At 39.1% G+C, this 20,726-nt stretch overlaps 6 protein-coding genes across 7 annotated transcripts; all 6 read right to left on the bottom strand.

The window, feature by feature from the left end:
- Positions 1-2,319: 2,319 nt before the first annotated feature.
- On the bottom strand, positions 2,320-5,097 carry LOC124461337. 2 transcript variants are annotated; one of them, XM_047012864.1, is made up of 4 exons: positions 5,072-5,097; positions 4,622-5,015; positions 2,535-2,562; positions 2,320-2,473 (listed from the first exon to the last, which is right to left on the bottom strand). In XM_047012864.1, the coding sequence occupies exons 1-4, from the start codon at positions 5,084-5,086 to the stop codon at positions 2,371-2,373; spliced, it is 540 nt and encodes a 179-aa protein (XP_046868820.1). In that variant the 5' UTR covers positions 5,087-5,097; the 3' UTR covers positions 2,320-2,370. The 2 variants fall into 2 exon arrangements, with proteins under 2 accessions (XP_046868820.1, XP_046868819.1); XM_047012863.1 differs by lacking the exons at positions 4,622-5,015; positions 5,072-5,097 and adding an exon at positions 3,013-3,038 and having other exon boundaries at positions 2,354-2,473; positions 2,535-2,956.
- A 1,010-nt stretch (positions 5,098-6,107) lies between these two features.
- Positions 6,108-8,777, bottom strand: LOC26529907. Its single transcript, XM_047012862.1, has 4 exons — positions 8,641-8,777; positions 8,205-8,553; positions 6,967-7,074; positions 6,108-6,815 (listed from the first exon to the last, which is right to left on the bottom strand). Exons 1-4 carry the CDS (start codon positions 8,775-8,777, stop codon positions 6,108-6,110), a joined length of 1,302 nt encoding a protein of 433 aa, XP_046868818.1.
- Positions 8,778-9,393: 616 nt separating this feature from the next.
- On the bottom strand, positions 9,394-10,641 carry LOC26529717. The gene is made up of 4 exons (XM_047012861.1): positions 10,606-10,641; positions 10,402-10,549; positions 10,129-10,234; positions 9,394-10,067 (listed from the first exon to the last, which is right to left on the bottom strand). Exons 1-4 carry the CDS (start codon positions 10,639-10,641, stop codon positions 9,491-9,493), a joined length of 867 nt encoding a protein of 288 aa, XP_046868817.1. The 3' UTR covers positions 9,394-9,490.
- A 989-nt stretch (positions 10,642-11,630) lies between these two features.
- Positions 11,631-13,086, bottom strand: LOC124461339. Its single transcript, XM_047012866.1, has 3 exons — positions 12,877-13,086; positions 12,399-12,820; positions 11,631-12,337 (listed from the first exon to the last, which is right to left on the bottom strand). Exons 1-3 carry the CDS (start codon positions 12,910-12,912, stop codon positions 11,632-11,634), a joined length of 1,164 nt encoding a protein of 387 aa, XP_046868822.1. The 5' UTR covers positions 12,913-13,086; the 3' UTR covers position 11,631.
- An 814-nt stretch (positions 13,087-13,900) lies between these two features.
- LOC124461336 lies at positions 13,901-16,483 on the bottom strand. The gene is made up of 4 exons (XM_047012860.1): positions 16,336-16,483; positions 14,977-15,061; positions 14,669-14,893; positions 13,901-14,607 (listed from the first exon to the last, which is right to left on the bottom strand). The coding sequence occupies exons 1-4, from the start codon at positions 16,481-16,483 to the stop codon at positions 13,902-13,904; spliced, it is 1,164 nt and encodes a 387-aa protein (XP_046868816.1). The 3' UTR covers position 13,901.
- A 2,081-nt stretch (positions 16,484-18,564) lies between these two features.
- Positions 18,565-19,657, bottom strand: LOC124461338. Its single transcript, XM_047012865.1, has 4 exons — positions 19,632-19,657; positions 19,154-19,575; positions 18,887-19,094; positions 18,565-18,792 (listed from the first exon to the last, which is right to left on the bottom strand). The coding sequence occupies exons 1-4, from the start codon at positions 19,644-19,646 to the stop codon at positions 18,565-18,567; spliced, it is 873 nt and encodes a 290-aa protein (XP_046868821.1). The 5' UTR covers positions 19,647-19,657.
- Between the last annotated feature and the right edge of the window lie 1,069 nt (positions 19,658-20,726).

The following is a 20,726-nucleotide window of genomic DNA, read 5'->3' as shown; positions in this document are numbered from 1 at the left end:
CTAACATTCTATCGATCCTTTGAAACATAACTTTTTCAACCGCCGGTGAAACTGGGTAAAATCGCTGTTTAATCGGGGTGGCATTGCCTACCTCTATATGATGTTGCAGAAGCTTTGTTCTTCCGAGGCCTTGCCTTTCAAAGTCTGGAAATAGAGTAATGATTCCGCCTAAACGTTTTTCTTCTTCTGCTGTCAGCGGAAACTTTTCCTCACCGTCTTTCTCTGGTAATCTAGGCACGTTGCTATTTGAAGTTTCAATCGAGGATATTACACCCGGGGCCAATTTGAAAGCTTTCCAAAAATCTGTTTTTAATACTACCCTATGCTTAATCGAAGGGATTATAAAGAAATTAATGTCCTTCATCTGCTCCCTATATTTTACGTTCAGTTGTATGGATCCAATAACTGTTTGTGGCTATCCATCAGCCGTTTTTACTGACGAATTAATTTTGCGAAATTTTGAATTGTGCGACCAGTCTATTTTAGCCAGGTCTGCTCCAATGCAACTAATATTTGCCCCTGTGTCTAATAAGCCTAATTCTAAAAATTGTAAAAATGAAATTGAAGCATAAAATCGGCCATCTACGGCTTCATTAATTACTAAACAAATTAACCTTCTTTTGGTATTTCGTACAGCTTTCCAAAAGTTACGCATACGCAAGGTTGAGCGCTTTGGTGCTCTCTTGACGCATGCGACATTACTATCATCAGAAAATATTCTTTCGCGGACTCTTGCATATTCTTTTATCCAGGGGTAGGCACAAAGAGAGCCAGCTGAAACTGTCAATGTATGCGTGCGCTTGCTTGTGTACGTAAGCTGCTTTACACTGCGCGAATCGTATGTGAAGAAACGAATAAAAAAATTAAACTGCAAGTGAAAAAGAATAATTCCGACCTAATTGTTGTTCAGAAACTCAACTATTTCCTTTACTTCTATATTGTTTGGATAACTTTTTATACGAAGGAGATCTTCTAAATAGCTATCAGTAAGACTATTTCGAATTGAATCTTTAATTAATTTTATTATCGAAAATGTGGATTCGCTTATATTGTAATATACTTTTTACCCTATTGGGACAAAATATAAATAATGGCAAAATATTTTTAAAGTTGCCATGTAAGAAAGTGAAGCATCAATTTTTCTGCGTGTAGCTGCGTAACAAAGCGACATAGTACTGCTTTCGTCAAAAGTCTGTGCGACACTAGCTGTTTTTTATGCACTCAACTTGTACTTCGTGCTCACATCGGCATGCACACAGACGGCCACACGAGCAATTGCCGAGCAAAAGTGCCCGCACGGGCTATGGGCGCCCAGGTGTTTAATGTTCTTTCGCAAACTTTAGCCTTTTTAGATAAAACGTTTTTCCATTTTGATGGCTATAGGTAAGGAAAGAGTTACCAAAAAAGTTGCAAGGGTATACAAACTTTGACGCGGTCGAAGTTTGCCCCATCCCTCTGGTTTATAGATGAATTTAATTCGAAACGTAATATTTTAGATCGTGCAATATTGATTATTGGGAAGTTTTGTTTATCCCTGTTTACGTATTCCTGTTCCAGCCTTAACCAAGTCAAAAGAGTGCCGATACAAAGTAGATGTGAAACAAGGACATGGATACTTTTGGCATAATAAACTTTGATGACAAAATTCACCAATCAACGTTTCGTTAGTAAAGCAACAATATTTTTCTATTACGACAAACTATCGTTGCCAGTCAGAATAATCGGCAGACAAATGAGACTGCCGCAATTGTAACCTTTTTTTTAACATTTCAAAATATATATTGCATAAAATAAAAATATAAAAGCGTGTTCTAATCGCAAAACTCAAATTTGATAATCCAAAAACAAAATTTGAGGCTGTTGCATCTTTCCTTGATGATGTCCACACTCTCTGCATCCATCCAGATCTCAAGCTGTTCATTTGGACAAATATCTGTCACTATGGGGGCTGCATCTTTGCGGCTCACCACGGCCCACTTCTCCGTCGTAATATCAGCATTCTGCTGTTCCAGAAGCTCGAAAATTGCTTGGAAACACTTCTCGACCTTTGGCCATGTAACTCTGGCCGGTGTCAGGTGTAGGAAGTCTATGAGACTGGTGGCCTGAAATGTCTCCATGGAGCATAGGTTGCCCGCCACCCAGTCCATCGTATCCTCATTGGCCGCTGCAATGTACAGCCGACCATTGTACTCAGTGTCTGGAGTCACCTCATTGAAATCCAAACAGCGAACATTTCGGAAATCCTTAAAAATTCCAAAGAACTCTTCCAACAGGTCGCAAAAGTTTTTCTCACATTCTGAGGAAGAATCAGGGCCGCTGACCATTTATAACATCAGGTTCCACTTCGATTTCATGTTTAACCGGGCGTGGTCAACACTTTATTCCGCAGCCTCCCATATCGCATGCCTCCTGCATATCTCCATACGAGTGGTTTTCTAGACTCTCCTCACTGGATTCGAGAACATATTTGATCCTATTTTCAAAAGACGGAATATTCAGTCACTGAATTTTGATTTTCTATTCCTAATACTTACCGTTTAGTCTCTATGGTTATTTCATGTCCTTGGGCTTTTCGTTTAATACCTCGCTTGCAATCAATAGTGGATGGCTGGACGGATCCGCCACTAGATCCCGAGGATAGCTCAATGACGGAAGATTCACTAACTTCGATACTTGAGTCTGACACCGAATTATCGACTAATGGATCGGCGAAATCCTCGCCCCCAAGGGAAAATAGTATCAAGCCCACAAAATTGTTGCCTTCATAGCAAGACACAACCGGCTTAATTTGTTTGTTTTTGCCTAGACCAGCAACTTCTATTAAAAGATCTGAATCGGCACACGTTACATCAGATGCAGAAATCTCCAATGTTTCCGGCTCAATATTGAGAAGGCTCTGAAGCTCAGCCTTTAGCTCGTATACGGTAGCTGAGATTGGGAGCTTCGTAACCAATGGCTGGAAAAGAACACTTGGTCACGATTATGAAAAGTTATATCCTCACGTTTACTAACCTTTCCGGATTGCATGATCAATTGAACAGTCAACATGTTTTCACTTTTGTTTTTCTCTTTTTTGATTTTCAGAAGTAAACTTTTTGTTTTATTTTTGATGTTGACTGTATGAGTTCACGAATTAGAATGATTCAAGTACTGTACCCCCTTGACCAGGTCGAATTTTACAAACATCCCAGGCCTTCTTGGATCTCAAAAATGTGTGAATTGCTTCCGTCCAGCTGAGAGTACTAGATATTTTCGAAAATAAACTTAGCAGTATGAAATTGCCAAATCTTTCTGTCTCTTTTTAATCAGTGAATTATTAGGAATTTTCGTTAAAATAGTTAAAAAACTAAGAGATTATTGAATAGAACCCAAGTAAATTTGTTACTTTCTACGCAAATGTCATAAAAATTTGTTATTTCTCAGTTTAATATAACCATTAATGACTGTGCCGAATCAAACTAAGATCGGGCGACTATATCATATAGCTCCCATAGGAACAATCGGTGGTAAACAGTGACTTTGATCAATATCTTCGTTATTTCCTATGCTAAGATTTTAGGCCGTTCTTTCGCAAACTTTAGCCTTTTTAGATAAAACGTTTTTCCATTTTGATGGCTATAGGTAAGGAAAGAGTTACCAAAAAAGTTGCAAGGGTATACAAACTTTGACGCGGTCGAAGTTTGCCCCATCCCTCTGGTTTATAGATGAATTTAATTCGAAACGTAATATTTTAGATCGTGCAATATTGATTATTGGGAAGTTTTGTTTATCCCTGTTTACGTATTCCTGTTCCAGCCTTAACCAAGTCAAAAGAGTGCCGATACAAAGTAGATGTGAAACAAGGACATGGATACTTTTGGCATAATAAACTTTGATGACAAAATTCACCAATCAACGTTTCGTTAGTAAAGCAACAATATTTTTCTATTACGACAAACTATCGTTGCCAGTCAGAATAATCGGCAGACAAATGAGACTGCCGCAATTGTAACCTTTTTTTAACATTTCAAAATATATATTGCATAAAATAAAAATATAAAAGCGTGTTCTAATCGCAAAACTCAAATTTGATAATCCAAAAACAAAATTTGAGGCTGTTGCATCTTTCCTTGATGATGTCCACACTCTCTGCATCCATCCAGATCTCAAGCTGTTCATTTGGACAAATATCTGTCACTATGGGGGCTGCATCTTTGCGGCTCACCACGGCCCACTTCTCCGTCGTAATATCAGCATTCTGCTGTTCCAGAAGCTCGAAAATTGCTTGGAAACACTTCTCGACCTTTGGCCATGTAACTCTGGCCGGTGTCAGGTGTAGGAAGTCTATGAGACTGGTGGCCTGATATGTCTCCATGGAGCATACGTTGCCCGCCACCCAGTCCATCGTATCCTCATTGGCCGCTGCAATGTACAGCCGCCCATTGTACTCAGTGTCTGGAGTCACCTCATTGAAATCCAAACAGCGAACATTTCTGAAATCCTTAAAAATTCCAAAGAACTCTTCCAACAGGTCACAAAAGTTTTTCTCACATTCTGAGGAAGATATAACCACGACAAACGGCCTGTTCTCTGGGAGAATGTTAACGTACGGGGGCCGCTGACCATTTATAACATCAGGTTCCTTGGGCTTTTCGTTTAATACCTCGCTTGCAATCAATAGTGGATGGCTGGACGGATCCGCCACTAGATCCCGAGGATAGCTCAATGACGGAAGATTCACTAACTTCGATACTTGAGTCTGACACCGAATTATCGACTAATGGATCGGCGAAATCCTCGCCCCCAAGGGAAAATAGTATCAAGCCCACAAAATTGTTGCCTTCATAGCAAGACACAACCGGCTTAATTTGTTTGTTTTTGCCTAGACCAGCAACTTCTATTAAAAGATCTGAATCGGCACACGTTACATAAGATGCAGAAATCTCCAATGTTTCCGGCTCAATATTGAGAAGGCTCTGAAGCTCAGCCTTTAGCTCGTATACGGTAGCTGAGATTGGGAGCTTCGTAACCAATGGCTGGAAAAGAACACTTGGTCACGATTATGAAAAGTTATATCCTCACGTTTACTAACCTTTCCGGATTGCATGATCAATTGAACAGTCAACATGTTTTCACTTTTGTTTTTCTCTTTTTGATTTTCAGAAGTAAACTTTTTGTTTTATTTTTGATGTTGACTGTATGAGTTCACGAATTAGAATGATTCAAGTACTGTACCCCCTTGACCAGGTCGAATTTTACAAACATCCCAGGCCTTCTTGGATCTCAAAAATGTGTGAATTGCTTCCGTCCAGCTGAGAGTACTAGATATTTTCGAAAATAAACTTAGCAGTATGAAATTGCCAAATCTTTCTGTCTCTTTTTAATCAGTGAATTATTAGCAATTTTCGTTAAAATAGTTAAAAAACTAAGAGATTATTGAATAGAACCCAAGTAAATTGGTTACTTTCTACGCAAATGTCATAAAAATTTGTTATTTCTCAGTTTAATATAACCATTAATGACTGTGCCGAATCAAACTAAGATCGGTCGACTATATCATATAGCTCCCATAGGAACAATCGGTGGTAAACAGTGACTTTGATCAATATCTTCGTTATTTCCTATGCTAAGATTTTAGGCCGTTCTTTCGCAAACTTTAGCCTTTTTAGATAAAACGTTTTTCCATTTTGATGGCTATAGGTAAGGAAAGAGTTACCAAAAAAGTTGCAAGGGTATACAAACTTTGACGCGGTCGAAGTTTGCCCCATCCCTCTGGTTTATAGATGAATTTAATTCGAAACGTAATATTTTAGATCGTGCAATATTGATTATTGGGAAGTTTTGTTTATCCCTGTTTACGTATTCCTGTTCCAGCCTTAACCAAGTCAAAAGAGTGCCGATACAAAGTAGATGTGAAACAAGGACATGGATACTTTTGGCATAATAAACTTTGATGACAAAATTCACCAATCAACGTTTCGTTAGTAAAGCAACAATATTTTTCTATTACGACAAACTATCGTTGCCAGTCAGAATAATCGGCAGACAAATGAGACTGCCGCAATTGTAACCTTTTTTTTAACATTTCAAAATATATATTGCATAAAATAAAAATATAAAAGCGTATTCTATTCGCAAAACTCAAATTTGATAACCCAAAAACAAAATTTGAGGCTGTTGCATCTTTCCTTGATGGTGTCCACACTATCTGCATCCATCCAGATCTCAAGCTGTTCATTTGGACAAATATCTGTCACTATGGGGGGTGCATCTTCGCGGCTCACCACAGCCCACTTATCCGTCGTAATATTAGCATTCTGCTGTTCCAGAAGCTCGAAAATTGCTTGGCAACACTTCTCGACCTTTGGCCATGTAACTCTGGCCGGTGTCAGGTGTAGAAAGTCTATGAGACTGGTGGCCTGATATGTCTCCATGGAGCATACGTTGCCCGCCACCCAGTCCATCGTATCCTCATTGGCCGCTGCAATGTACAGCCGCCCATTGTACTCAGTGTCTGGAGTCACCTCATTGAAATCCAAACAGCGAACATTTCTGAAATCCTTAAAAATTCCAAAGAACTCTTCCAACAGGTCACAAAAGTTTTTCTCACATTCTGAGGAAGATATAACCACGACAAACGGCCTGTTCTCTGGGAGAATGTTAACGTACGGGGGCCGCTGACCATTTATAACATCAGGTTCCTTGGGCTTTTCGTTTAATACCTCGCTTGCAATCAATAGTGGATGGCTGGACGGATCCGCCACTAGATCCCGAGGATAGCTCAATGACGGAAGATTCACTATCTTCGATACTTGAGTCTGACACCGAATTATCGACTAATGGATCGGCGAAATCCTCGCCCCCAAGGGAAAATAGTATCAAGCCCACAAAATTGTTGCCTTCATAGCAAGACACAACCGGCTTAATTTGTTTGTTTTTGCCTAGACCAGCAACTTCTATTAAAAGATCTGAATCGGCACACGTTACATCAGATGCAGAAATCTCCAATGTTTCCGGCTCAATATTGAGAAGGCTCTGAAGCTCAGCCTTTAGCTCGTATACGGTAGCTGAGATTGGGAGCTTCGTAACCAATGGCTGGAAAAGAACACTTGGTCACGATTATGAAAAGTTATATCCTCACGTTTACTAACCTTTCCGGATTGCATGATCAATTGAACAGTCAACATGTTTTCACTTTTGTTTTTCTCTTTTTTGATTTTCAGAAGTAAACTTTTTGTTTTATTTTTGATGTTGACTGTATGAGTTCACGAATTAGAATGATTCAAGTACTGTACCCCCTTGACCAGGTCGAATTTTACAAACATCCCAGGCCTTCTTGGATCTCAAAAATGTGTGAATTGCTTCCGTCCAGCTGAGAGTACTAGATATTTTCGAAAATAAACTTAGAAGTATGAAATTGCCAAATCTTTCTGTCTCTTTGTAATCAGTGAATTATTAGCAATTTTCGTTAAAATAGTTGAAAAACTAAGAGATTATTGAATAGAACCCAAGTAAATTCGTTACTTTCTACGCAAATGTCATAAAAATTTGTTATTTCTCAGTTTAATATAACCATTAATGACTGTGCCGAATCAAACTAAGATCGGGCGACTATATCATATAGCTCCCATAGGAACAATCGGTGGTAAACAGTGACTTTGATCAATATCTTCGTTATTTCCTATGCTAAGATTTTAGGCCGTTCTTTCGCAAACTTTAGCCTTTTTAGATAAAACGTTTTTCCATTTTGATGGCTATAGGTAAGGAAAGAGTTACCAAAAAAGTTGCAAGGGTATACAAACTTTGACGCGGTCGAAGTTTGCCCCATCCCTCTGGTTTATAGATGAATTTAATTCGAAACGTAATATTTTAGATCGTGCAATATTCATTATTGGGAAGTTTTGTTTATCCCTGTTTACGTATTCCTGTTCCAGCCTTAACCAAGTCAAAAGAGTGCCGATACAAAGTAGATGTGAAACAAGGACATGGATACTTTTGGCATAATAAACTTTGATGACAAAATTCACCAATCAACGTTTCGTTAGTAAAGCAACAATATTTTTCTATTACGACAAACTATCGTTGCCAGTCAGAATAATCGGCAGACAAATGAGACTGCCGCAATTGTAACCTTTTTTTTAACATTTCAAAATATATATTGCATAAAATAAAAATATAAAAGCGTGTTCTAATCGGCTGTTGCATCTTTCCTTGATGATGTCCACACTCTCTGCATCCATCCAGATCTCAAGCTGTTCATTTGGACAAATATCTGTCACTATGGGGGCTGCATCTTTGCGGCTCACCACGGCCCACTTCTCCGTCGTAATATCAGCATTTTGCTGTTCCAGAAGCTCGAAAATTGCTTGGAAACACTTCTCGACCTTTGGCCATGTAACTCTGGCCGGTGTCAGGTGTAGGAAGTCTATGAGACTGGTGGCCTGATATGTCTCCATGGAGCATACGTTGCCCGCCACCCAGTCCATCGTATCCTCATTGGCCGCTGCAATGTACAGCCGACCATTGTACTCAGTGTCTGGAGTCACCTCATTGAAATCCAAACAGCGAACATTTCTGAAATCCTTAAAAATTCCAAAGAACTCTTCCAACAGGTCGCAAAAGTTTTTCTCACATTCTGAGGAAGATATAACCACGACAAACGGCCTGTTCTCTGGGAGAATGTTAACGTACGGGGGCCGCTGACCATTTATAACATCAGGTTCCATTTCGATTTTATGTTTAACCGGGCGTGGTCGGGACTTTATTCCGCAGCCTCCCATATCGCATGCCTCCTGCATATCTCCATACGAGTGGTTTTCTAGACTCTCCTCACTGGATTCGAGAATATATTTGATCCTATTTTCAAAAGACGGAATATTCAGTCACTGAATTTTGATTTTCTATTCCTAATACCGGGCCCATCCCAGGCCTTCTTGGATCTCAAAAATGTGTGAATTGCTTCCGTCCAGCTGAGAGCACTAGATATTTTCGAAAATAAACTTAGCAGTATGAAATTGCCAAATCTTTCTGTCTCTTTTTAATCAGTGAATTATTAGCAATTTTCGTTAAAATAGTTGAAAAACTAAGAGATTATTGAATAGAACCCAAGTAAATTCGTTACTTTCTACGCAAATGTCATAAAAATTTGTTATTTCTCAGTTTAATATAACCATTAATGACTGTGCCGAATCAAACTAAGATCGGGCGACTATGTCATATAGCTCCCATAGGAACAATCGGTGGTAAACAGTGACTTTGATCAATATCTTCGTTATTTCCTATGCTAAGATTTTAGGCCGTTCTTTCGCAAACTTTAGCCTTTTTAGATAAAACGTTTTTCCATTTTGATGGCTATAGGTAAGGAAAGAGTTACCAAAAAAGTTTCAAGGGTATACAAACTTTGACGCGGTCGCAAAACAAAATTTGAGGCTGTTGCATCTTTCCTTGATGATGTCCACACTCTCTGCATCCATCCAGATCTCAAGCTGTTCATTTGGACAAATATCTGTCACTATGGGGCTGCATCTTTGCGGCTCACCACGGCCCACTTCTCCGTCGTAATATCAGCATTCTGCTGTTCCAGAAGTTCGAAAATTGCTTGGAAACACTTCTCGACCTTTGGCCATGTAACTCTGGCCGGTGTCAGGTGTAGGAAGTCTATGAGACTGGTGGCCTGATATGTCTCCATGGAGCATACGTTGCCCGCCACCCAGTCCATCGTATCCTCATTGGCCGCTGCAATGTACAGCCGCCCATTGTACTCAGTGTCTGGAGTCACCTCATTAAAATCAAAACAGCGAACATTTCTGAAATCCTTAAAAATTCCAAAGAACTCTTCCAACAGGTCGCAAAAGTTTTTCTCACATTCTGAGGAAGATATAACCACGACAAACGACCTGTTCTCTGGGAGAATGTTAACGTACGGGGGCCGCTGACCATTTATAACATCAGGTTCCATTTCGATTTCATGTTTAACCGGGGGTGGTCGGGACTTTATTCCGCAGCCTCCCATATCGCATGCCTCCTGCATATCTCCATACGAGTGGTTTTCTAGACTCTCCTCACTGGATTCGAGAACATATTTGATCCTATTTTCAAAAGACGGAATATTCAGTCACTGAATTTTGATTTTCTATTCCTAATACTTACCGTTTAGTCTCTATGGTTATTTCATGTCCTTGGGCTTTTCGTTTAATACCTCGCTTGCAATCAATAGTGGATGGCTGGACGGATCCGCCACTAGATCCGAGGATAGCTCAATGACGGAAGATTCACTAACTTCGATACTTGAGTCTGACACCGAATTATCGACTAATGGATCGGCGAAATCCTCGCCCCCAAGGGAAAATAGTATCAAGCCCACAAAATTGTTGCCTTCATAGCAAGACACAACCGGCTTAATTTGTTTGTTTTTGCCTAGACCAGCAACTTCTATTAAAAGATCTGAATCGGCACACGTTACATCAGATGCAGAAATCTCCAATGTTTCCGGCTCAATATTGAGAAGGCTCTGAAGCTCAGCCTTTAGCTCGTATACGGTAGCTGAGATTGGGAGCTTCGTAACCAATGGCTGGAAAAGAACACTTGGTCACGATATTGAAAAGTTATATTCTCACGTTTACTAACCTTTCCGGATTGCATGATCAATTGAACAGTCAACATGTTTTCACTTTTGTTTTTCTCTTTTTTGATTTTCAGAAGTAAACTTTTTGTTTTATTTTTGATGTTGACTGTATGAGTTCACGAATTAGAATGATTCAAGTACTGTACCCCCTTGACCAGGTCGAATTTTACAAACATCCCAGGCCTTCTTGGATCTCAAAAATGTGTGAATTGCTTCCGTCCAGCTGAGAGTACTAGATATTTTCGAAAATAAACTTAGCAGTATGAAATTGCCTAATCTTTCTGTCTCTTTTTAATCAGTGAATTATTAGCAATTTTCGTTAATATAGTTGAAAAACTAAGAGATTATTGAATAGAACCCAAGTAAATTCGTTACTTTCTACGCAAATGTCATAAAAATTTGTTATTTCTCAGTTTAATATAACCATTAATGACTGTGCCGAATCAAACTAAGATCGGGCGACTATATCATATAGCTCCCATAGGAACAATCGGTGGTAAACAGTGACTTTGATCAATATCTTCGTTATTTCCTATGCTAAGATCTTTCGCAAACTTTAGCCTTTTTAGATAAAACGTTTTTCCATTTTGATGGCTATAGGTAAGGAAAGAGTTACTAAAAAAGTTGCAAGGGTATACAAACTTTGACGCGGTCGAAGTTTGCCCCATCCCTCTGGTTTATAGATGAATTTAATTCGAAACGTAATATTTTAGATCGTGCAATATTGATTATTGGGAAGTTTTGTTTATCCCTGTTTACGTATTCCTGTTCCAGCCTTAACCAAGTCAAAAGAGTGCCGATACAAAGTAGATGTGAAACAAGGACATGGATACTTTTGGCATAATAAACTTTGATGACAAAATTCACCAATCAACGTTTCGTTAGTAAAGCAACAATATTTTTCTATTACGACAAACTATCGTTGCCAGTCAGAATAATCGGCAGACAAATGAGACTGCCGCAATTGTAACCTTTTTTTTAACATTTCAAAATATATATTGCATAAAATAAAAATATAAAAGCGTGTTCTAATCGCAAAACTCAAATTTGATAATCCAAAAACAAAATTTGAGGCTGTTGCATCTTTCCTTGATGATGTCCACACTCTCTGCCTCCATCCAGATCTCAAGCTGTTCATTTGGACAAATATCTGTCACTATGGGGGCTGCATCTTTGCGGCTCACCACGGCCCACTTCTCCGTCGTAATATCAGCATTTTGCTGTTCCAGAAGCTCGAAAATTGCTTGGAAACACTTCTCGACCTTTGGCCATGTAACTCTGGCCGGTGTCAGGTGTAGGAAGTCTATGAGACTGGTGGCCTGATATGTCTCCATGGAGCATACGTTGCCCGCCACCCAGTCCATCGTATCCTCATTGGCCGCTGCAATGTACAGCCGCCCATTGTACTCAGTGTCTGGAGTCACCTCATTGAAATCCAAACAGCGAACATTTCTGAAATCCTTAAAAATTCCAAAGAACTCTTCCAACAGGTCGCAAAAGTTTTTCTCACATTCTGAGGAAGATATAACCACGACAAACGGCCTGTTCTCTGGGAGAATGTTAACGTACGGGGGCCGCTGACCATTTATAACATCAGGTTCCATTTCGATTTCATGTTTAACAGGGCGTGGTCGGGACTTTATTCCGCAGCCTCCCATATCGCATGCCTCCTGCATATCTCCATACGAGTGGTTTTCTAGACTCTCCTCACTGGATTCGAGAACATATTTGATCCTATTTTCAAAAGACGGAATATTCAGTCACTGAATTTTGATTTTCTATTCCTAATACTTACCGTTTAGTCTCTATGGTTATTTCATGTCCTTGGGCTTTTCGTTTAATACCTCGCTTGCAATCAATAGTGGATGGCTGGACGGATCCGCCACTAGATCCCGAGGATAGCTCAATGACGGAAGATTCACTATCTTCGATACTTGAGTCTGACACCGAATTATCGACTAATGGATCGGCGAAATCCTCGCCCCCAAGGGAAAATAGTATCAAGCCCACAAAATTGTTGCCTTCATAGCAAGACACAACCGGCTTAATTTGTTTGTTTTTGCCTAGACCAGCAACTTCTATTAAAAGATCTGAATCGGGACACGTTACATCAGATGCAGAAATCTCCAATGTTTCCGGCTCAATATTGAGAAGGCTCTGAAGCTCAGCCTTTAGCTCGTATACGGTAGCTGAGATTGGGAGCTTCGTAACCAATGGCTGGAAAAGAACACTTGGTCACGATTATGAAAAGTTATATCCTCACGTTTACTAACCTTTCCGGATTGCATGATCAATTGAACAGTCAACATGTTTTCACTTTTGTTTTTCTCTTTTTTGATTTTCAGAAGTAAACTTTTTGTTTTATTTTTGATGTTGACTGTATGAGTTCACGAATTAGAATGATTCAAGTACTGTACCACCTTGACCAGGTCGAATTTTACAAACATCCCAGGCCTTCTTGGATCTCAAAAATGTGTGAATTGCTTCCGTCCAGCTGAGAGTACTAGATATTTTCGAAAATAAACTTAGCAGTATGAAATTGCCAAATCTTTCTGTCTCTTTTTAATCAGTGAATTATTAGCAATTTTCGTTAAAATAGTTGAAAAACTAAGAGATTATTGAATAGAACCCAAGTAAATTCGTTACTTTCTACGCAAATGTCATAAAAATTTGTTATTTCTCAGTTTAATATAACCATTAATGACTGTGCCGAATCAAACTAAGATCGGGCGACTATATCATATAGCTCCCATAGGAACAATCGGTGGTAAACAGTGACTTTGATCAATATCTTCGTTATTTCCTATGCTAAGATCTTTCGCAAACTTTAGCCTTTTTAGATAAAACGTTTTTCCATTTTGATGGCTATAGGTAAGGAAAGAGTTACCAAAAAAGTTGCAAGGGTATACAAACTTTGACGGGGTCGAAATTTGCCCCATCCCTCTGGTTTAAAGATGAATTTAATTCGAAACGTAATATTTTAGATCGTGCAATATTGATTATTGGGAAGTTTTGTTTATCCCTGTTTACGTATTCCTGTTCCAGCCTTAACCAAGTCAAAAGAGTGCCGATACAAAGTAGATGTGAAACAAGGACATGGATACTTTTGGCATAATAAACTTTGATGACAAAATTCACCAATCAACGTTTCGTTAGTAAAGCAACAATATTTTTCTATTACGACAACCTATCGTTGCCAGTCAGAATAATCGGCAGACAAATGAGACTGCCGCAATTGTAACCTTTTTTTTAACATTTCAAAATATATATGCATAAAATAAAAATATAAAAGCGTGTTCTAATCGCAAAACTCAAATTTGATAATCCAAAAACAAAATTTGAGGCTGTTGCATCTTTCCTTGATGATGTCCACACTCTCTGCATCCATCCAGATCTCAAGCTGTTCATTTGGACAAATATCTGTCACTATGGGGGCTGCATCTTTGCGGCTCACCACGGCCCACTTCTCCGTCGTAATATCAGCATTCTGCTGTTCCAGAAGCTCGAAAATTGCTTGGAAACACTTCTCAACCTTTGGCCATGTAACTCTGGCCGGTGTCAGGTGTAGGAAGTCTATGAGACTGGTGGCCTGATATGTCTCCATGGAGCATACGTTGCCCGCCACCGAGTCCATCGTATCCTCATTGGCCGCTGCAATGTACAGCCGCCCATTGTACTCAGTGTCTGGAGTCACCTCATTGAAATCCAAACAGCGAACATTTCTGAAATCCTTAAAAATTCCAAAGAACTCTTCCAATAGGTCGCAAAAGTTTTTCTCACATTCTGAGGAAGATATAACCACGACAAACGGCCTGTTCTCTGGGAGAATGTTAACGTACGGGGGCCGCTGACCATTTATAACATCGGGTTCCATTTCGATTTCATGTTTAACCGGACGTGGTCGGGACTTTATTCCGCAGCCTCTCATATCGCATGCCTCCTGCATATCTCCATACGAGTGGTTTTCTAGACTCTCCTCACTGGATTCGAGAACATATTTGATCCTATTTTCAAAAGACGGAATATTCAGTCACTGAATTTTGATTTTCTATTCCTAATACTTACCGTTTAGTCTCTATGGTTATTTCATGTCCTTGGGCTTTTCGTTTAATACCTCGCTTGCAATCAATAGTGGATGGCTGGACGGATCCGCCACTAGATCCCGAGGATAGCTCAATGACGGAAGATTCACTATCTTCGATACTTGAGTCTGACACCGAATTATCGACTAATGGATCGGCGAAATCCTCGCCCCAAGGGAAAATAGTATCAAGCCCACAAAATTGTTGCCTTCATAGCAAGACACAACCGGCTTAATTTGTTTGTTTTTGCCTAGACCAGCAACTTCTATTAAAAGATCTGAATCGGCACACGTTACATCAGATGCAGAAATCTCCAATGTTTCCGGCTCAATATTGAGAAGGCTCTGAAGCTCAGCCTTTAGCTCGTATACGGTAGCTGAGATTGGGAGCTTCGTAACCAATGGCTGGAAAAGAACACTTGGTCACGATTATGAAAAGTTATATCCTCACGTTTACTAACCTTTCCGGATTGCATGATCAATTGAACAGTCAACATGTTTTCACTTTTGTTTTTCTCTTTTTTGATTTTCAGAAGTAAACTTTTTGTTTTATTTTTGATGTTGACTGTATGAGTTCACGAATTAGAATGATTCAAGTACTGTACCCCCTTGACCAGGTCGAATTTTACAAACATCCCAGGCCTTCTTGGATCTCAAAAATGTGTGAATTGCTTCCGTCCAGCTGAGAGTACTAGATATTTTCGAAAATAAACTTAGCAGTATGAAATTGCCAAATCTTTCTGTCTCTTTTTAATCAGTGAATTATTAGCAATTTTCGTTAATATAGTTGAAAAACTAAGAGATTATTGAATAGAACCCAAGTAAATTCGTTACTTTCTACGCAAATGTCATAAAAATTTGTTATTTCTCAGTTTAATATAACCATTAATGACTGTGCCGAATCAAACTAAGATCGGGCGACTATATCATATAGCTCCCATAGGAACAATCGGTGGTAAACAGTGACTTTGATCAATATCTTCGTTATTTCCTATGCTAAGATTTTAGGCCGTTCTTTCGCAAACTTTAGCCTTTTTAGATAAAACGTTTTTCCATTTTGATGGCTATAGGTAAGGAAAGAGTTACCAAAAAAGTTGCAAGGGTATACAAACTTTGACGCGGTCGAAGTTTGCCCCATCCTCTGGTTTATAGATGAATTTAATTCGAAACGTAATATTTTAGATCGTGCAATATTGATTATTGGGAAGTTTTGTTTATCCCTGTTTACGTATTCCTGTTCCAGCCTTAACCAAGTCAAAAGAGTGCCGATACAAAGTAGATGTGAAACAAGGACATGGATACTTTTGGCATAATAAACTTTGATGACAAAATTCACCAATCAACGTTTCGTTAGTAAAGCAACAATATTTTTCTATTACGACAACTATTGTTGCCAGTCAGAATAATCGGCAGACAAATGAGACTGCCGCAATTGTAACCTTTTTTTTAACATTTCAAAATATATATGCATAAAATAAAAATATAAAAGCGTGTTCTAATCGCAAAACTCAAATTTGATAATCCAAAAACAAAATTTGAGGCTGTTGCATCTTTCCTTGATGATGTCCACACTCTCTGCATCCATCCAGATCTCAAGCTGTTCATTTGGACAAATATCTGTCACTATGGGGGCTGCATCTTTGCGGCTCACCACGGCCACTTCTCCGTCGTATATCAGCATTCTGCTGTTCCAGAAGCTCGAAAATTGCTTGGAAACACTTCTCGACCTTTGGCCATGTAACTCTGGCCGGTGTCAGGTGTAGGAAGTCTATGAGACTGGTGGCCTGATATGTCTCCATGGAGCATACGTTGCCCGCCACCAGTCCATCGTATCCTCATTGGCCGCTGCAATGTACAGCCGCCCATTGTACTCAGTGTCTGGAGTCACCTATTGAAATCCAAACAGCGAACATTTCTGAAATCCTTAAAATTCCAAAGAACTCTTCCAATAGGTCGCAAAAGTTTTTCTCACATTCTGAGGAGATATAACCACGACAAACGGCCTGTTCTCTGGGAGAATGTTAACGTACGGGGGCCGCTGACCATTTATAACATCAGGTTCCATTTCGATTTCATGTTTAACCGGACGTGGTCGGGACTTTATTCCGCAGCCTCCATATCGCATGCCTCCTGCATACTCCATACGAGTGGTTTTCTAGACTCTCCTCACTGGATTCGAGAACATATTTGATCCTATTTTCAAAAGACGGAATATTCAGTCACTGAATTTTGATTTTCTATTCCTAATACTTACCGTTTAGTCTCTATGGTTATTTCATGTCCTTGGGCTTTTCGTTTAATACCTCGCTTGCAATCAATAGTGGATGGCTGACGGATCGCCACTAGATCCCGAGGATAGCTCAATGACGGAAGATTCACTATCTTCGATACTTGATCTGACACCGAATTATCGACTAATGGATCGGCGAAATCCTCGCCCCAAGGGAAAATAGTATCAAGCCCACAAAATTGTTGCCTTCATAGCAAGACACAACCGGCTTAATTTGTTTGTTTTTGCCTAGACCAGCACTTCTATTAAAGATTGATCGGACACGTTACATCAGATGCAGAATCTCAATGTTTCCGGTCATATTGAGAAGGCTCTGAAGCTCAGCTTTAGCTCGTATACGGTAGCTGAGATTGGGAGCTTCGTAACCAATGGCTGGAAAAGAACTTGGTCACGATTATGAAAAGTTATATCCTCACGTTTACTAACCTTTCGGATTGCATGATCAATTGAACAGTCACATGTTTTCACTTTTGTTTTTCTCTTTTTTGATTTTCAGAAGTAAACTTTTTGTTTTATTTTTGATGTTGACTGTATGAGTTCACGAATTAGAATGATTCAAGTACTGTACCCTTGACCAGGTCGAATTTTACAAACATCCAGGCCTTCTTGGATCTCAAAATGTGTGAATTGCTTCCGTCAGCTGAGAGTACTAGATATTTTCGAAAATAAACTTAGCAGTATGAAATTGCCAAATTTTCTGTCTCTTTTTAATCAGTGAATTATTAGCAATTTTCGTTAATATAGTTGAAAAACTAAGAGATTATTGAATAGAACCCAAGTAAATTCGTTACTTTCTACGCAAATGTCATAAAATTTGTTATTTCTCAGTTTAATATAACCATTAATGACTGTGCCGAATCAAACTAAGATCGGGCGACTATATCATATAGCTCCCATAGGAACAATCGGTGGTAAACAGTGACTTTGATCAATATCTTCGTTATTTCCTATGCTAAGTTTTAGGCCGTTCTTTCGCAAACTTTAGCCTTTTAGATAAAACGTTTTTCCATTTGATGGCTATAGGTAAGGAAAGAGTTACCAAAAAAGTTGCAAGGGTATACAACTTTGACGCGGTCGAAGTTTGCCCCATCCCTCTGGTTTATAGATGAATTTAATTCGAAACGTAATATTTTAGATGTGCAATATTGATTATTGGGAAGTTTTGTTTATCCTGTTTACGTATTCCTGTTCCAGCCTTAACCAAGTCAAAAGAGTGCGATACAAAGTAGATGTGAACAAGGACATGGATACTTTTGGCATAATAAACTTTGATGACAAAATTCACCAATCAACGTTTCGTTAGTAAAGCAACAATATTTTTCTATTACGACAAACTATCGTTGCCAGTCAGAATAATCGGCAGACAAATGAGACTGCCGCAATTGTAACCTTTTTTTAACATTTCAAAATATATATTGCATAAAATAAAATATAAAACGTGTTCTAATCGCAAAACTCAAATTTGATAATCCAAAACAAATTGAGGCTGTTGCATCTTTCCTTGATGATGTCCACACTCTCTGGCATCCATCCAGATCTCAAGCTGTTCATTTGGACAATATCTGTCACTATGGGGGCTGCATTTGCGGCTCACCACGGCCCATTCTCCGTCGTAATATCAGCATTCTGCTGTTCCAGAAGCTCGAAATTGCTTGGAACACTTCTCGACCTTTGGCCATGTAATCTGGCCGGTGTCAGGTGTAGGAAGTCTATGAGACTGGTGGCCTGAAATGTCTCCATGGAGCATACGTTGCCCGCCACCCAGTCCTGTATTCTCATTGGCCGCTGCAATGTACAGCCGCCCATTGTACTCAGTGTCTGGAGTCACCTCATTGAAATCCAAACAGCGAACATTTCTGAAATCCTTAAAATTCCAAAGAATCTTCCAACAGGTCGCAAAAGTTTTTCTCACATTCTGAGGAAGATATAACACGACAACGGCTGTTCTCTGGGAGAATGTTAAGTACGGGGGCCCTGATTTATAACATGGTTCCATTTCGATTTCATGTTTAACCGGAGCGTGGTCGGGACTTTTTCCGCAGCCTCCATATCGATGCCTCCTGCATACTCCATACGAGGGTTTTCTAGACTTCCTCACTGGATTCGAGAAATATTTGATCCTATTTTCAAAGACGGAATATTCAGTCACTGATTTTGATTTTCTATTCCTAATACTTACCGTTTAGTCTCTATGGTTATTTCATGTCCTTGGGCTTTTCGTTTAATACCTCGCTTGCAATCAATAGTGGATGGCTGGACGGATCCGCCACTAGATCCCGAGGATAGCTCAATGACGGAAGATTCACTATCTTCGATACTTGAGTCTGACACCGAATTATCGACTAATGGATCGGCGAAATCCTCGCCCCCAAGGGAAAATAGTATCAAGCCCACAAAATTGTTGCCTTCATAGCAAGACACAACCGGCTTAATTTGTTTGTTTTTGCCTAGACCAGCAACTTCTATTAAAAGATCTGAATCGGCACACGTTACATCAGATGCAGAAATCTCCAATGTTTCCGGCTCAATATTGAGAAGGCTCTGAAGCTCAGCCTTTAGCTCGTATACGGTAGCTGAGATTGGGAGCTTCGTAACCAATGGCTGGAAAAGAACACTTGGTCACGATTATGAAAAGTTATATCCTCACGTTTACTAACCTTTCCGGATTGCATGATCAATTGAACAGTCAACATGTTTTCACTTTTGTTTTTCTCTTTTTTTGATTTTCAGAAGTAAACTTTTTGTTTTATTTTTGATGTTGACTGTATGAGTTCACGAATTAGAATGATTCAAGTACTGTACCCCCTTGACCAGGTCGAATTTTACAAACATCCCAGGCCTTCTTGGATCTCAAAAATGTGTGAATTGCTTTCCGTCCAGCTGAGAGTACTAGATATTTTCGAAAATAAACTTAGCAGTATGAAATTGCCAAATCTTTCTGTCTCTTTTTAATCAGTGAATTATTAGCAATTTTCGTTAAAATAGTTGAAAAACTAAGAGATTATTGAATAGAACCCAAGTAAATTCGTTACTTTCTACGCAAATGTCATAAAAATTTGTTATTTCTCAGTTTAATATAACCATTAATGACTGTGCCGAATCAAACTAAGATCGGGCGACTATATCATATAGCTCCCATAGGAACAATCGGTGGTAAACAGTGACTTTGATCTATGTTATCTTCGCAAACTTTAGCCTTTTTAGATAAAACGTTTTTCCATTTTGATGGCTATAGGTAAGGAAAGAGTTACCAAAAAAGTTGCAAGGGTATACAAACTTTGACGCGGTCGAAGTTTGCCCCATCCCTCTGGTTATAGATGAATTTAATTCGAAACGTAATATTTTAGATCGTGCAATATTGATTATTGGGAAGTTTTGTTTATCCCTGTTTACGTATTCCTGTTCCAGCCTTAACCAAGTCAAAAGAGTGCGATACAAAGTAGATGTGAAACAAGGACATGGATACTTTTGGCATAATAAACTTTGATGACAAAATTCACCAATCAACGTTTCGTTAGTAAGCAACAATATTTTTCTATTACGACAAACTATCGTTTGCCAGTCAGAATAATCGGCAGACAAATGAGACTGCCGCAATTGTAACCTTTTTTTTAACATTTCAAAATATATATTGCATAAAATAAAAATATAAAAGCGTGTTCTAATCGCAAAACTCAAATTTGATAATCCAAAAACAAAATTTGAGGCTGTTGCATCTTTCCTTGATGATGTCCACACTCTCTGCATCCATC

The sequence above is a fragment of the Drosophila willistoni genome, unplaced genomic scaffold, assembly GCF_018902025.1.
Source record: "Drosophila willistoni isolate 14030-0811.24 unplaced genomic scaffold, UCI_dwil_1.1 Seg354, whole genome shotgun sequence".
Lineage (NCBI taxonomy): Eukaryota > Metazoa > Arthropoda > Insecta > Diptera > Drosophilidae > Drosophila > Drosophila willistoni.
This window is presented reverse-complemented; position numbering and strand designations above follow the sequence as displayed.

Excerpts from the sequence above, each read along its gene's own strand:
- LOC124461339 (XM_047012866.1), bottom strand. The coding sequence starts at position 12,912 with ATGTTGACTGTTCAATTGATCATGCAATCCGGAAAG. Across the intron at positions 12,821-12,876 it reads TGATCATGCAATCCGGAAAG|CCATTGGTTACGAAGCTCCC; the intron begins GTTAGTAAACGT and ends GTTCTTTTCCAG. Across the intron at positions 12,338-12,398 it reads ATAACCATAGAGACTAAACG|GATCAAATATGTTCTCGAAT; the intron begins GTAAGTATTAGG and ends TTTTGAAAATAG.
- LOC124461338 (XM_047012865.1), bottom strand. Across the intron at positions 19,095-19,153 it reads ATAACCATAGAGACTAAACG|GATCAAATATTTCTCGAATC; the intron begins GTAAGTATTAGG and ends CTTTGAAAATAG. Across the intron at positions 18,793-18,886 it reads TGTTATATCTTCCTCAGAAT|ACACTGAGTACAATGGGCGG; the intron begins GTGAGAAAAACT and ends AGGTGACTCCAG.
- LOC124461336 (XM_047012860.1), bottom strand. The coding sequence starts at position 16,483 with ATGGAGACATATCAGGCCACCAGTCTCATAGACTTCCTACACCTGACA. Across the intron at positions 15,062-16,335 it reads ACGACGGAGAAGTGGCCGTG|CTACCGTATACGAGCTAAAG; the intron begins GTGAGCCGCAAA and ends TCCCAATCTCAG. Across the intron at positions 14,608-14,668 it reads ATAACCATAGAGACTAAACG|GATCAAATATGTTCTCGAAT; the intron begins GTAAGTATTAGG and ends TTTTGAAAATAG.
- LOC26529907 (XM_047012862.1), bottom strand. The coding sequence starts at position 8,777 with ATGCAGGAGGCATGCGATATGGGAGGCTGCGGAATAAAGTCCCGACCA. Across the intron at positions 8,554-8,640 it reads ATTCTCCCAGAGAACAGGCC|AAATGTTCGCTGTTTGGATT; the intron begins GTTTGTCGTGGT and ends TAAGGATTTCAG. Across the intron at positions 7,075-8,204 it reads TCTGGATGGATGCAGAGAGT|CCATTGGTTACGAAGCTCCC; the intron begins GTGGACATCATC and ends GTTCTTTTCCAG.
- LOC124461337 (XM_047012864.1), bottom strand. Across the intron at positions 2,563-4,621 it reads TATTAAACGAAAAGCCCAAG|GACATGAAATAACCATAGAG; the intron begins GAACCTGATGTT and ends GAAAAGCCCAAG. Across the intron at positions 2,474-2,534 it reads ATAACCATAGAGACTAAACG|GATCAAATATGTTCTCGAAT; the intron begins GTAAGTATTAGG and ends TTTTGAAAATAG.
- LOC26529717 (XM_047012861.1), bottom strand. The coding sequence starts at position 10,641 with ATGTTGACTGTTCAATTGATCATGCAATCCGGAAAG. Across the intron at positions 10,550-10,605 it reads TGATCATGCAATCCGGAAAG|CCATTGGTTACGAAGCTCCC; the intron begins GTTAGTAAACGT and ends GTTCTTTTCCAG. Across the intron at positions 10,068-10,128 it reads ATAACCATAGAGACTAAACG|GATCAAATATGTTCTCGAAT; the intron begins GTAAGTATTAGG and ends TTTTGAAAATAG.